Here is a 13,534-nt window from a genome sequence, read left to right on the forward strand (position 1 = left end):
CATAATAATGAAACGCTTTTCATAATTCAAGAAATTTAAAAAAATTAAATAGTATTAAAAAATTTGAATTGAGAAAATAACTTTTTCATTGGAAAAAAATTTATTTATAAATTAAGGCAAAAGACATTTTTATTCACAGGTACATGATTTGTTAATTTAAGAAATTACTCTCAAAGCTCAAGAAGTAAATACTTAATTCAAGAACATCAGTTTTCGAGACTTGAGAATATTAATTTTTTTTAAACTAAAAATTGTTTAGTTTTGGAATAATTAAACTACATTTTATTGTGTAGAGAAATTTAAATTCTTAGTCCGAAATATTTTATATTCAAATGAAAAAATACAAAAATATTAATTGAAAAATAATTTTCCTCAATTGATTTTGAACTTCTGAATTAATATCAAGAAAATAATTTTCTTGAATCAAGACATTCGCCTCAAAATGTTCTGCAAAAAGATTGAATATTAATATTTTTTCTCCTGCATATGAAGTAAGGATTCTTTCTTTATCCTTATCATCATTTATCATATCTAATCTATTTAAACAAACAAATGAGCTTTTAACTCTTTAACCCTGGCATTATCCACTTGCCAGCAAACTCTAGTCCTTTCACCGTAGCTGAACATTATATAAAATTAAATATAGAATATACTTATAATATACATCCCATTTGATTCATTCTTCCGCATTGCTGAGATGAGATACGAGGAGAGCCACCACATTCTATTCTACGCTAGATTGGATATAAGTTAGAAGTTATAAGCCTGTACTGGCACTACAACTACGCTAGAAGATGAGATGTGTGATGTTGCCCGCACTAAGTACTCGAACCGCGGATCCGCTGTTCGGTTCTGTCCCAGATCCACGAACCGCCAGTAGAGATCAATAGGTCAGAGGATAGAATTTAGCAGAAGACTAATAGTAATACAAGGAATAGACAGTGGAGGATCTTTCTCTTTCTTTACTCCCAGACATTAACATTAACATAAATCTAAATATTTAAAAACGGCGATAGAGTGTACTCTATGAATATGAAGTTAGCTGGGGTTTTATTTCGTTTATTTCATTGACATGCATTTCGAAGAGCATAACCCGTACTATAACCGACCACCCATTGTGGAAATAAACAAACGGTATAAACTTTCCATCCTCTTATACTTAATATCATTCGCGGCTACAGCAACACTCAATACACTTGACTTGTATTTTTGTATACCAACTCTATAGTCTACGGTTTATCGCGATCGGCGTCGTTCAAAAAATTCACGGGTAATGGGCGGCGCCAAGTACAACTTGTCTCGATATCATGTACCAGATCACTTTTTTAAATTCATCGTACCAAATAAATATAAATATAAATAATATATTAAATCCAGGGTGATATTATGCACCCACTTTACTTCTGTTCTGGAGCTAAAAAACAATCAAGTTCTTTTATTTGATTTTTAATACTTTTTTTAGGCCATGAATCAGAACATGAGTCACGTCCAAAGAAGACAATTGAAATTCATTTTTTTTTTTCTTAAATAAATTAAGCGCTTTTTGGTAAACTCTCTCATTGTTGTTACATTACGGTGACCAGCGGTGCATCGAAAAATACTGAAATTTAAAGTCTGCGGGACTTAGTTGATATTAAAATATCCGCGATTTCGGCTCATATAGTCAGTATGTATATTTATATACATATTATGTGGCACACATTCTTTTTGGTCACGGTACCCGGCACCACTTCCGCTCTTACTCACACACCGTGACACACCGGCTCTTCGTATAATTGCGCTTACGATTCTCAGTTGATGTGTTGCCTGTATATTGTATATTTTTCTGTTAGTATTGTATCCATTGTTAGCAAGTGATAGTGTTGAGAAATCCAAAGTCTTCTTCAAGGAGTTTTTATTTTCATTTTCAATGTTTTCTTTATCATTATTGTTATTATTTCTAAACAATACATGGGAAGTTCCGCGGTAATCTTATCGGATAGTATGATAAATTTTTAGAATTGATTTACTTATTTTTTTTTTTTTATGGGAATCAAAAATTTCGTAATAAGATTTTTTTTTCTCAAAACTTTTTAAAAGTTTTAAAAATATATTTTAATGCTACTAAAAATTTTTATTATTTAATCTAAACATAATTTTAAAAAAAAATCATTTTTGAGTTAACTTCGTTCAAAAAAAAAAAAAAAATTATTTAGTAAAATATAAAATTATATTTTCATTATACTAAATAAATTTTTGAAATTTTCAGATGTCGATACCCCCGAACCGGACGAGAAATCTTTGATAACGTACATCTCATCGCTCTACGATGTCTTCCCAGAGCCGCCGCCGATCCACCCTCTGTACGACGCGGAAGCCCAGCGCCGCTCTGCGGAGTACCGCGAGCTTGCGACTTCTCTGCACATGTGGATGCGCGAAAAAATCGTGATAATGCAGGAACGTGCGTTTCCTCCGACTCTTATCGAGATGAAGAAACTAGCCGCCGACAACGCAAAGTTCAAAAACGAAGAAGTACCTTCCCGGTACCGCGACAAACAACGACTCACTCACATATTCCGCGAACTCGAAAAATACTTCGAAGCCGTGGGTGAGATTGACATGGAGCCCGAGTTGCACATCGAAGTGGTTGATAAAAATTGGAACCGGCTGATGATGCTGCATCAGGAAAGAGAACAAGCTGTAATTGATGAAATCAAACGGTAAATTTTAATTATACTTTATTTATTTAGTTTATATTGTCCGATTCGATTGGCTAAGTTAAATTTATTAATATTTACAGCTTGGAACGGTTGCAACGGCTTGCCGAGAAAGTGCATCGTGAAATGAAATCAACGGATAATCGTCTGGAGGAACTGGAGAGACGAGTTGAGGACGAGGCGCGTCGTCTTGATCGTCTTCATCCTCTGGAAGCTAAACATGCAGTCGATTTATTGGAGCAGGATATTCGTAATACAGAGATACAGATTCAGAATATATTCACAGATATTCATACTCTCACTGAAGGAAAGTACAGCCAAGCTGGAGAACTTCACAAAAGGTAAATAATCTTCTTTGAAAAAAATTTCAATTTAAAAATAATTAACATAATTAATTTTATAAATTTTCGGCAAAAAATTCTTTTAATTTTTTTGTATCTTGAAAATTTGATTTGAAAGTTTTTTTGTAAATTATTTTTATTACACCATCCCGGAATCAGAAATTTTTTTACAGTGTTTATTGAAGCATAATTGAGTACTATGAATATAAATAATATAATAAATAAATTTCATATGCATATGCTACAGTACAAACGATTCAAATTACAATTTTTAATTCCAGAGTGCAGAAATTACATCAACGCTGGGTGGCATTGCGATCTTTATTGCATAAGCGGCTAGTACAACCACTTTCAGCAGTTTCGTTCCCCGTGGAGGAACGGGTTGTCACAAAGCATCGTACTACTGTCCACGAGACTCGTTTGGTTGACACCAATCCTCACTTCCGTAATCTACATGATTGCATAGATTGGTGCAAGAACAAATTAAAGCAGCTACAAGACGCTGACTACGGATCCGACTTACCAAGTGTCAAAAATGAATTGGACATACATCAGAGAGAGCACAAAAATATTGACCAGTTCCACAGCAAAGTTGACAAATGTATTCATGCCAAAAACAATTTCCATGGAGAGGAGCTCGCTCTCTACAGCCAACACTTGAGTACATTGCAAAAAATTTATTCTGAATTATTGACTACCTCCAATAAAAGAATGTCCGACTTGGACACCTTACATGACTTTATCCAATCAGCCACTGGGGAATTGGTTTGGCTCAATGCCAAAGAAGATATTGAAGTTACACGCGATTGGAGTGACAAAAACTTGAATGTTCAAAGTATCGTCCAATATTATGAGGTAATTATTTTTAATGTTGTTAAATGTTTTTTATATTCTTCCTTATGAGTATAAAATATAAAAAAAAAATATATATACTATATGTCAAATTTCAAATAATATTTTTTATCATAGAATCAGTCATATATATATTAATTTTTACTTATATAGAAAAATATTATAGCCATTAAAAAAACGGCCTTCATATAATTCAAACATAGATATTTTTAGTATATTAATTTCAAAAATAGCCATAGACAAGCATGTACATAAATAAACACAGAGCGTAATATGTGATATGGCTCATTAATACTCACTTAAAAGGTCATTTAATTCCTAACATATGTAAAAATTTTCTCAAGTATTTCTTTTTGTTTATCTTTACTTTTATTACTCATAATTCATAATCATCTGAACAATTATTTAATCATAAAAACACTTTTCAAGCATACATACGGTTCAGGAGCCGAGGTAAATTTATTAACAATAAAAACTTATCTTCATAATTCTATATTCTGAACGCGTCATATCTGTACAGTATCCAAACATTACATCTCGCAAATATTAAAATTATTTTTATCAACAGAGTTTGATGAACGACCTGGAGAAGCGGGAGATCCAATTCTCGGCGGTGCAAGACCGTGGAGAAGCCCTTGTTCTTCAACACCACCCAGCAGCGAAGACAATTGAAGCGTACATGTCAGCAATGCAAAGCCAATGGGCTTGGCTCCTACAACTCACACTTTGCCTTGAAGTCCATCTAAAATACGCGACCCAGAGCCAGCAATTTTTCAAGGACGTCCAGCAGGCTGAGCAGTGGATCTCAAAGCGTGATGAAGTGCTCAACACCATCTACTCTCAATCAGACTTTTCTCTGGACGAGGGTGAGCGACTTCTCAAGGGAATGCAAGAATTGCGCGAAGAATTGAACAGCTACGGCGACAACGTCCAGCGATTGGTAGACCAGGCTGGTAACATTGTGCCGATGAAGCAGCGAAGACAACCTGTCACCCGACCACTCCAGGTGACGTGTATCTGCACCTACAAGCAAGCCAACATGTCAATTGACAAAAACGAGCTCTGTACGCTTTATGACAACTCCGGACGTGTGAAATGGCGGGTTAAAAATTCTCTAGGGGTTGAATCGCCAGTTCCTGGAGTTTGCTTCACCCTTCAGCCACCGGATAAAGATGCGTTAGACGCCGCTGAGAGATTAAGACGTCAGTACGATCGCAGTGTCTCACTTTGGCAGAGAAAACAACTTCGTCTCAGACAGAACATGATTTTCGCGACCATCAAGGTTGTAAAAGGATGGGATTTACCTCAATTTTTGGCGATGGGTCAAGATCAGCGGACTGCCATCAGGAAAGCTCTCAACGAAGATGCTGAGAAGTTACTGTCTGAAGGTGACCCTGCGGATCCGCAGCTGAGAAGGCTAAAGCGAGAGATCGCTGACGTCAATAGACTTTTCGATGACTTTGAAAAACGTGCGAGAGCTGAAGAAGAGTCTAAGAACGCTGGCAGAATTTTTACCGACCAGGTATCTGCATTGCAGCAGGCTTTGGATGAAGCCGAGAGGGTTTTAAATATTCGCATCGCGTCACCGCTACCACGTGACCTGGACAGTCTGGAGCACATGGTACTGGAGCACAAAGATTTCGAGCAGAAATTACAACGTCTAGCTCCCGACTACGAACAAGTGCAACAAACCTTCAGGGGAATTACTCTGAAGACACCGGTGATGCGCAACAAGCTCGACAATGTTATGAGCAAGTGGAACCAGCTGTGGAACGTTAGCAATTTGTACATCGAGCGGCTCAAGTGCATTGAGATTGTACTGTCCGGGCTTGAAGAGAACACTTCTGGAATAACTGAGCTGGAGATTAAGTTGGCTTCTTACAGTGAGCTTCCGTCTGATGTCAAAGGTCTCCAGATTGTTCTGGAAGATCTAATGATCCTGCAAAACGCGATCTCTCAACAGCAGATATCTATTGATCAGCTGAATGACGATGCTCACAACGCGAGGAGACTTGTTGAAAAGTCACGGCCTGGTCACCGTGGTCCACATAGCGACATGGATCGTTTGGATGCTGAGGTCAATAGGTTGAATGCCAGGTGGACGAATATTTGTGGACAACTGGTGGATAGACTCAGGAGTGCAGAAACTGCTTACGGCCTCGCGCAGCAATATCACAGTTCTTATCAGAATGAGGTTGACTTTGTTGATGAAAGCTACTGCAAGCTTGAGTCTGTTCCTGCTCAAGAATTGGAAACAGCTAAGGTAATTTTTTAGTTAATTATGCACTGAAAAAAAAATTAACTTGAATTAAGAGAAAAATTCTTGAACCAAGAAAATAATTTTGAAGAGTTTCATTGTCTTGAATCAAGATGAAAAGTTCTTGAATTTATTTAAACCAAGAAAAATTTCTTAGTTTAAGAAATTTTCTACTTAAATCAAGAAGATTAAATTCTTAAAAATCATTTATTTAATTTAAGTAAATTTTTTTTCCTGTGTACACGGAAAAAACAAGATGACACTGGACATCATCCCAAATTATACTGAGTGAAACAAAATTTCAGATAGTAGCTGGTATAATCCAGATTACAATGAGTATAATCCAGATATCACGCAGTATAATCTGGATTTTTCTAGCTATCTGAAAATTTTTTTCACCACAAATATCACTGAGTATAATCTGGGATCATATCCAGCGTCATCTTGTTCTTTCCGTGTAGATGAAAACTTTTAAAATTTGAATTAATAATATATTTTATTTCAGAACCTGTTGAACAGAGTTTGCGATCGCGCAGCAGCGATTGAAGTCGTCAATGTCACCGGAGGAAGACTGATCCGTGAAGGCAAGGTAAGATGAAGAAAACATAATTACAATCTATGCTCTAGCCTTATAAATAGCCTTAGCCTATGGAATGAATGAGTGAGTGTACGAACGACTTATATATTTTTATAAATTACAACCATAAGCATACACTGTATAAACCATACTAGTATTAAGATCATTTGTAAATTTTTATACTCAATGTACCTTTCAGCGGACGACACTTGAGTATCATACGTATGACTTCTCTGCATGGTCATACATTTTTTGGGATTTTTTTATTTCTCATGTTAATATAATATTTTTTCTGTTTCTACTCACTAAATAGGTATCAAACATTTATCAAAATTATTCACTGTGATTAATCAAAATTTTTACATTGACAAAATTAAAAAAAATTTTTTATAATTATAACTCACTTAATTGAACAAATTAAAATGAGTAGCATGATTGAGTGGTTTTCGGGTTGGTGGTGGTGAAACTGGTGATGGATGCTTGGATTTTACTAAAATTCCCATAGAGTTGAAATTAACATTTATATTATTAACTGTAAATTTTTATATTTTAAAAAATCCAGTGTGGTATTAAATAATGATTAATAATTATTCAAAATTAATTTATTAATATTTAACATTATTAATTAAAAAAAAAGGTAATAATTAATTAAAAAAATTACGACACTGGGTTAAATAAGTCTGAAAATGAAATTGTTGTTTTTTTTTGTAATTGTGGTAGTGGTAGTTATAAGTAGAACCCGTATTAGATAAATCCTTGCTTATTATCGTGCCGGACGCTAACTCGTAGAGAAATTAGATATCTAATTTACTAACCATAACGGACTAACCGGCCTCTGTAGATCTATGGCCAGCGGCTCAGAGCGTTCAAGGAACAGCTTGAAGAGCTTTGTCCATCGCTGGATGCATCTGTCAAAAGACCGAGACGTGAATCCGTGACAACTGTCGACGTAATTGCTCACGATCTCGACAATCTCAACAGGCGATACTCCACGCTCGTCAGCCTCTGTCGCGAGCTTGTGCTTAAATTTGCTCACCAGTATCCCGAAGACATTTCTCTGCAGGTAAGCACATTAATTATCTTTTATTTATATATTTTTACCCACACATTTATTACTAATTCTAAAGTAGAACTCGAGTTCTAGTTAGACTCGCCAACAAATTTTAAACATTTAAATAGACACTATATTCTATAGATAGTTCTCCAGAAGTTTAACAAGCAATTAAAGTGTACTAGTTAGGTGGGTCGATTGTTCTACTTAATAATTGGATAATAATCTTTAAAATTCCGAGTTTTTTTACCTAAAAAATTACATTGGAAACTAAAGTTTAAAATAATTGACCAAACAAATTAAAAATAAAATTATTCTCATTGATAATTTCTTGTATTGTTAATGCCAAGTGTTTTGTCAATACGTCAGCGTGAAGAAAGTTAAGTGAAGAGTACGTAAACTCTCAACCGGTTTCAAAATGTTTACTTTTATTTAAATCATAATATCGTAGGTTTGCCCCTTGTATTGATTATGACAGCTCGAAAAAATCAGCCAAGACAACTTGTCAGCTCTTAGGATGTTGTTACTTATTACACATAAATTAAAAAATGGCAATGTTCATATTTACATTTACATTAACAGTTGTAAATGACATCATGTTAATTTAAAAAATCATTAATGACGTAATGAGTATCATTTATTATTATACATTTTTAAATATTTATAGCTCAGTACTTAATTATTTTCCTTGAGAGCTATGGTCACTAAGTGTGTCAATATCATTGAATTAAGCGTACATATTTATAAATAATCATAAATCAGTGAATGTAATGTATAAAATGACATATTCTCAGTAAATATAAAAAAAGATAATTCATTTTATTTTCTTCAACATGCTTTTATCAAACAAGTTTTTCCCAACCATGGAAAACAATTACTTATCATTAATCATTGTCATTATTAATCTATTAGGTACTTGTTTTATGTGGATAAAATTATCGAGCCGGTATGGCTTAATTATTTCACTTAGTACTGTTAGTTATACTTATATTAATTACTAATTCGATATTTATCGAGGTAAAGTGCGAGTATTTTATCTTTGGGCGTTTTCAGGATCAATAAGCGCGAGATTGCAGTAGAGGGTCGTCGGTGCGAGTTAACATGTCGCGAATAAACGTGGGTAGACTTCGTCCTTGTTCATATTTACATTTAATTTTGATTCATTCGTTTTTGCCTGAAACGAAGAGTTTTATTTCATTTTATAATTCTTACGTCAGATGATATTGTAGTCGCGTATGATGCGCGCGATTCGTTTCCTTTAATTAAATTTTATTGAGGCTGAGCAAAACACGTGGCGAATTTCACAGATTAAAAATAAATTACACAATCATTCGCGTGATTTAATAAATAAATACAATATTTTTATCTTAGGAATTAATTTGAGTAATTAATTAATTAAGAGGCATTGGAATGCTGTTTTTTTTTTTTTGTAATATCAAAAAATTGACCTTAGCAAATAATCGATGTTTTGATAAATTGCTCTACAGTTTTCTTGTAAATATCGAGATATTTTTTTATTTTCACTGAATCAATCACTATCAATGATAAAAAATTATGATTGATAATTAATTTTATATTTATAATTAATTTTTGATAGACTTGAGAATAATAAGTTAATAAATTCATTAATATCGAAATAAGTTCACGGACAGTGATATCAAGTGTTCTCATTTGTAAAAATGATATCACTCAAAATTTTTTGTTACGTATGTTAAAATTTTGTCATTAAAAAAAAATTTTTTTTTTAAAGAAAATAAAATTTACAAGTCGGAAATTTTTTAATTTTTTAAAAAATTAAATTAATAAAAATAAAATTTTTTTTTTAATTTGCAATTTTTTAAATGTGTTAAATTATTTTATTTTATATTAGAATTATTTGTACATCTTTTATTTAATTCTTGTACTATAAATTCTTAAATAACTGTCACATTAATGATAATATTTACTTACTAATAAAATCTCAATTTTGTTTTGCCGAAATTTATAAATAACAAATCTAGTAAGGTAAAAGCCCCAATATATGATCATATACTGGTACGTGATCATCTATTGGGGCTTTTACCTTAGTATAGATTGCGCAGTGAATTCGTGGCCACGCGGACATCATTTGACTCAGTCGCCCGAGCAAGTTGAAACAGTCAACATCGCGTTGTTTATTATTCGTGGGAAAAATATATTTTTTAGCAAACAAAATGAAATTTGATACTACTTAAATTTAATTGACTAAAAGATGACTCAGTGGCTACCTGTGATTCGATACCTGTGATGTAATTAATGATAATTGTCTATTAAAAATTCTCTAGTTCCTTCTATTCTACACTACTGCTGCGATCAAAAACCAATTAACAAATAAATAACTTGGATTTTTAAACGATAAGATAATGGAAAAATGTAATTACTAGTTATTGACAAGCGAGGACGTGGCATGCAATTGGTGTGGAATCTAAAGTTAGTTTATAAATAAGTGTTACAGCAGTGATACAAGTTTTAGTGAGAGTTAATTTTTTTATTTTTATTTAAAAATATAATGCCGATATAATATATTTTGGTTAGCAATGCTGCCGGAAAGACGGATTGTTTATCAGGTAAATTTACAACACACCTAACTCAGACTCAAACTCAGAATAAATGTCAACTCACGTGGATAAAGTCACTCTGATTATCAACAATAATCGATAACGGGTATCGTGTAAATTATGTCAGTTATTTAATGCAAAAAGTAACAGATGTTTGATATGTTTTTTAATAAATATTATATGGAGTTAAAGTTCAATAATATAAATTTAATTTTTTTCATTTTTTTGCATGTACAATATTTTAATTTAGCGTTGTTGACATTACTTTAATTCTTCAATGAAGTGAAATGCTTCCTTTTCATTTTTTAAATATTTTGATAAGTAAATTAAAATTTTTAAAGATATGTGAATTAGCGTGCACATTTTTTAAAATAATATTTCTATTAAATTCAATTTTATAATAAATTTTCATAACAACAACAAAAGAAGCAATACTAAAAATTTAAACAATCTTGAAAATTTTTTTTTCTTACAAATTAATTAAAAAAAATAAATTAGAAATTGTTATGAGATTAATTTTTAATATTTCTTTTATAATTTATTCTTTTAAAGAAACTAAACCTGTCAGACAAGTACTAATTTTTATTCTCTAAAAGTAAAATACAATTTTTCAGTAAATATTATAAAAATTTAGATTTTTTTTAATTAAAATTATATACATCAGTAAAATGTAATAAACGGGTTATTTAAAAAAAAACATTTAATTGCCAAGTATGTAATTACTCGCCAAAATTAAGAAAGTCCTTGCAATACATAATTAATTCGTGGAAAACTCGATTTATAGGTAAAAAACAAGTAATTGTAGACATCAAAGTGATCTAATCGCTATAATTATTAATAGTGCTATTTTATGGCATTTCAATGAATAATTAACTGAAAATGTACTTTAAATTGCTCTATTTATTTCAACTTTTTTCATAATCTGATCTCATTGTATATTATATTAATTTGCGATAAGTATAGCTGATGTAACTAATAGTTTATTGATTTGTCTGTTTATTTTATTATTGCTACCCATTTATTAGATCCGAAGGTCAGATAAAAAGCGGGAATAACCTGTGGTTAAATGTGAAATGTGTAATACAATATAATACCGCGTTTTGATGAATCATATCGCCAAGCAGAGCTGGTATATTTTCGTAAACTAGGTAAAATGGCAATGGAAATTTACCGATGGCCGAAAAAATATTTTAAAGTTTACGTGCTCGCTCCTGACACTTGTCCAAGTAAAGTTTTTTATGTAATTGAGAATCAAGTTCATGGTAATGTCGCCCGTTAAAGATTATGATGTCATCATATCTCTTTTAATTATTTACCGTCACGTTTTTTATATTGTCATTCATCCATTCAGACAATTAACTTATCGGTTATTATGTCAAAATAAATTTTGTGAATTGTCAATAAATAAAATTAATTATTTTTTTAAATTAAATTTTATTAATTTTATGAACAATAATTAATTTTATGAGAAATAATAAAGTTAAAACACGATTAAAATTTTAATTTTTAATCGAATTATTTTTTATCAAACTGCACAATTTTTAAATATTAATTATAATTGCTTTAATTTTGAATAAATTATTTAATAATTTTCTTATTTATATACTTCATAATTTTATAAACCAGCAATATGTAAAAAAAAAAAAAAAAAAAAAAAAACGAGCTTCATATTCACTGAAGTGTACCACACGAACGTCCTTAACTCCGCAATTTTAAATTACAACAAAAATGTTATTTAAATTCAATAAATAATTGGAAAAATACACCGGATTAATTACGATATTTAATAACGCGTAATAAATTTAATGGAAATATTATAATTAAAATTATTTTATTGCAATAATAATAAATAATTACGGGGCTTTTAAATGTCAGTGCAGTCAATTTTGCAGAATCCCCAAGCGTAACTCCTCGATTCTTGACGTACTTAACTCACGATAATATTTATATTAAACATAAACGTGAAGAAGCATGTTGCATACCGGTACGGTGTCTGAACATACTCTAAAAATATTAACAAGAACAACTGGCTGAAGCTCACCGAGGCACCCCCGCTTTCTTCATTTCTTCTTCACTTCTGTTCACTATATAAGTATATACTATATAAGTATACAGGATATATTATATGAATAAAACACTGTAGTGGGGAATTTTGTTATTTATAGAATAAATTGTAAGATAGAATATATTTTTTGAAATAGTCCGACGCTAGTCTCTCACGGTCGCCGGTTGTCAGAACGTTACCGGCTAACTTCACGACTACAGAGACGCCGGTCTCTTCCGTCCGTCAAGCATCAACGATCATCATCATCATCATCATCATCCTTTCTTCTTTTCGTCGGTCAAGTGAAGCTCAAACTACTGCACTAGACTTCCTCGCTCTTATTTTTTATGCCCAGTCGTTTGCTGGTCAGTCGTTATAAATGCGATATCTTTATCTGATACGATTATCGTCATACACTTTGCAAACACCGGTTTTGTTTGTACTCGACCAGAATTGTTTGAATAAAAAACTGTTTAGTGCATAAAATTATGGAAATTTTTTAAAATTTAGAAATGTGAACCCGGTTTAATAAAATTCACAATTTAAGGTCACGGAAATTTCATATCAAATTGGAATAATTCTGCAATCGCGTTGATAAACAAGTTTATCTTGATAAAAATAAAAATATTTGAAACAATTACGGAATCAATATTAAATCAGCACTTGTTATGTTATTTGTTACGAATATTTAAAAATATTCAGGCGGAAAATTTTAGTTATTTTAAGAAATTGCGGCATCGATAAACGATTATCTCGCGTAAAAAGATAACATTACTTTTAGCTGATGACTCACAACAGTTAAAATGTCAATTTGAATTTGAAGTTTTATGATTTATGATCGATATTTGACAATTATGATTATGAATAGGATTTTAGTTATAATGAATAGTGTCTGGTTGGGATATTTAATCAAAAATGTTGACAGTTTCTTATTTGATATCGCTGCTGTTTCAGCGAGCTCTGCAAGAGCAACGACCACTGCGTACATTTCGGACTGAGTTTAATATCTACGAAAGTACAACCAGTGAGGAACGATATACCTCGACTACAACTCATTACACTCAATCGCAGTAAGTTGAAAAAATAATTATTTTTCAAGAAAATTCATGGGTAATTATTATGAAAAAAAAAATTTTTTTT

The 13,534-nt window shown here is 31.8% G+C and overlaps 1 protein-coding gene across 27 annotated transcripts in view; it reads left to right on the top strand.

Moving 5' to 3' along the window:
* The window catches only part of LOC123275315 (microtubule-actin cross-linking factor 1), a 110,868-nt gene that overhangs the window by 62,199 nt on the left and 35,135 nt on the right, over positions 1-13,534 (top strand). For 20 of the 27 annotated variants that reach the window (XM_044743368.1, XM_044743352.1, XM_044743359.1 and 17 more), the window contains 8 exons: positions 2,249-2,699; positions 2,780-3,037; positions 3,319-3,892; positions 4,319-4,342; positions 4,458-6,152; positions 6,652-6,735; positions 7,565-7,786; positions 13,349-13,464. In XM_044743368.1, the coding sequence (XP_044599303.1) occupies positions 2,249-2,699; positions 2,780-3,037; positions 3,319-3,892; positions 4,319-4,342; positions 4,458-6,152; positions 6,652-6,735; positions 7,565-7,786; positions 13,349-13,464 (3,424 nt within the window). Of the gene's footprint in view, positions 1-2,248; positions 2,700-2,779; positions 3,038-3,318; positions 3,893-4,318; positions 4,343-4,457; positions 6,153-6,651; positions 6,736-7,564; positions 7,787-9,902; positions 10,360-13,348; positions 13,465-13,534 lie in introns of those variants that run through there. The other 7 variants (XM_044743355.1, XM_044743364.1, XM_044743366.1 and 4 more) reach the window with 3 other exon arrangements.

This window comes from Cotesia glomerata, linkage group LG1, assembly GCF_020080835.1.
Source record: "Cotesia glomerata isolate CgM1 linkage group LG1, MPM_Cglom_v2.3, whole genome shotgun sequence".
NCBI classification, from domain to species: domain Eukaryota; kingdom Metazoa; phylum Arthropoda; class Insecta; order Hymenoptera; family Braconidae; genus Cotesia; species Cotesia glomerata.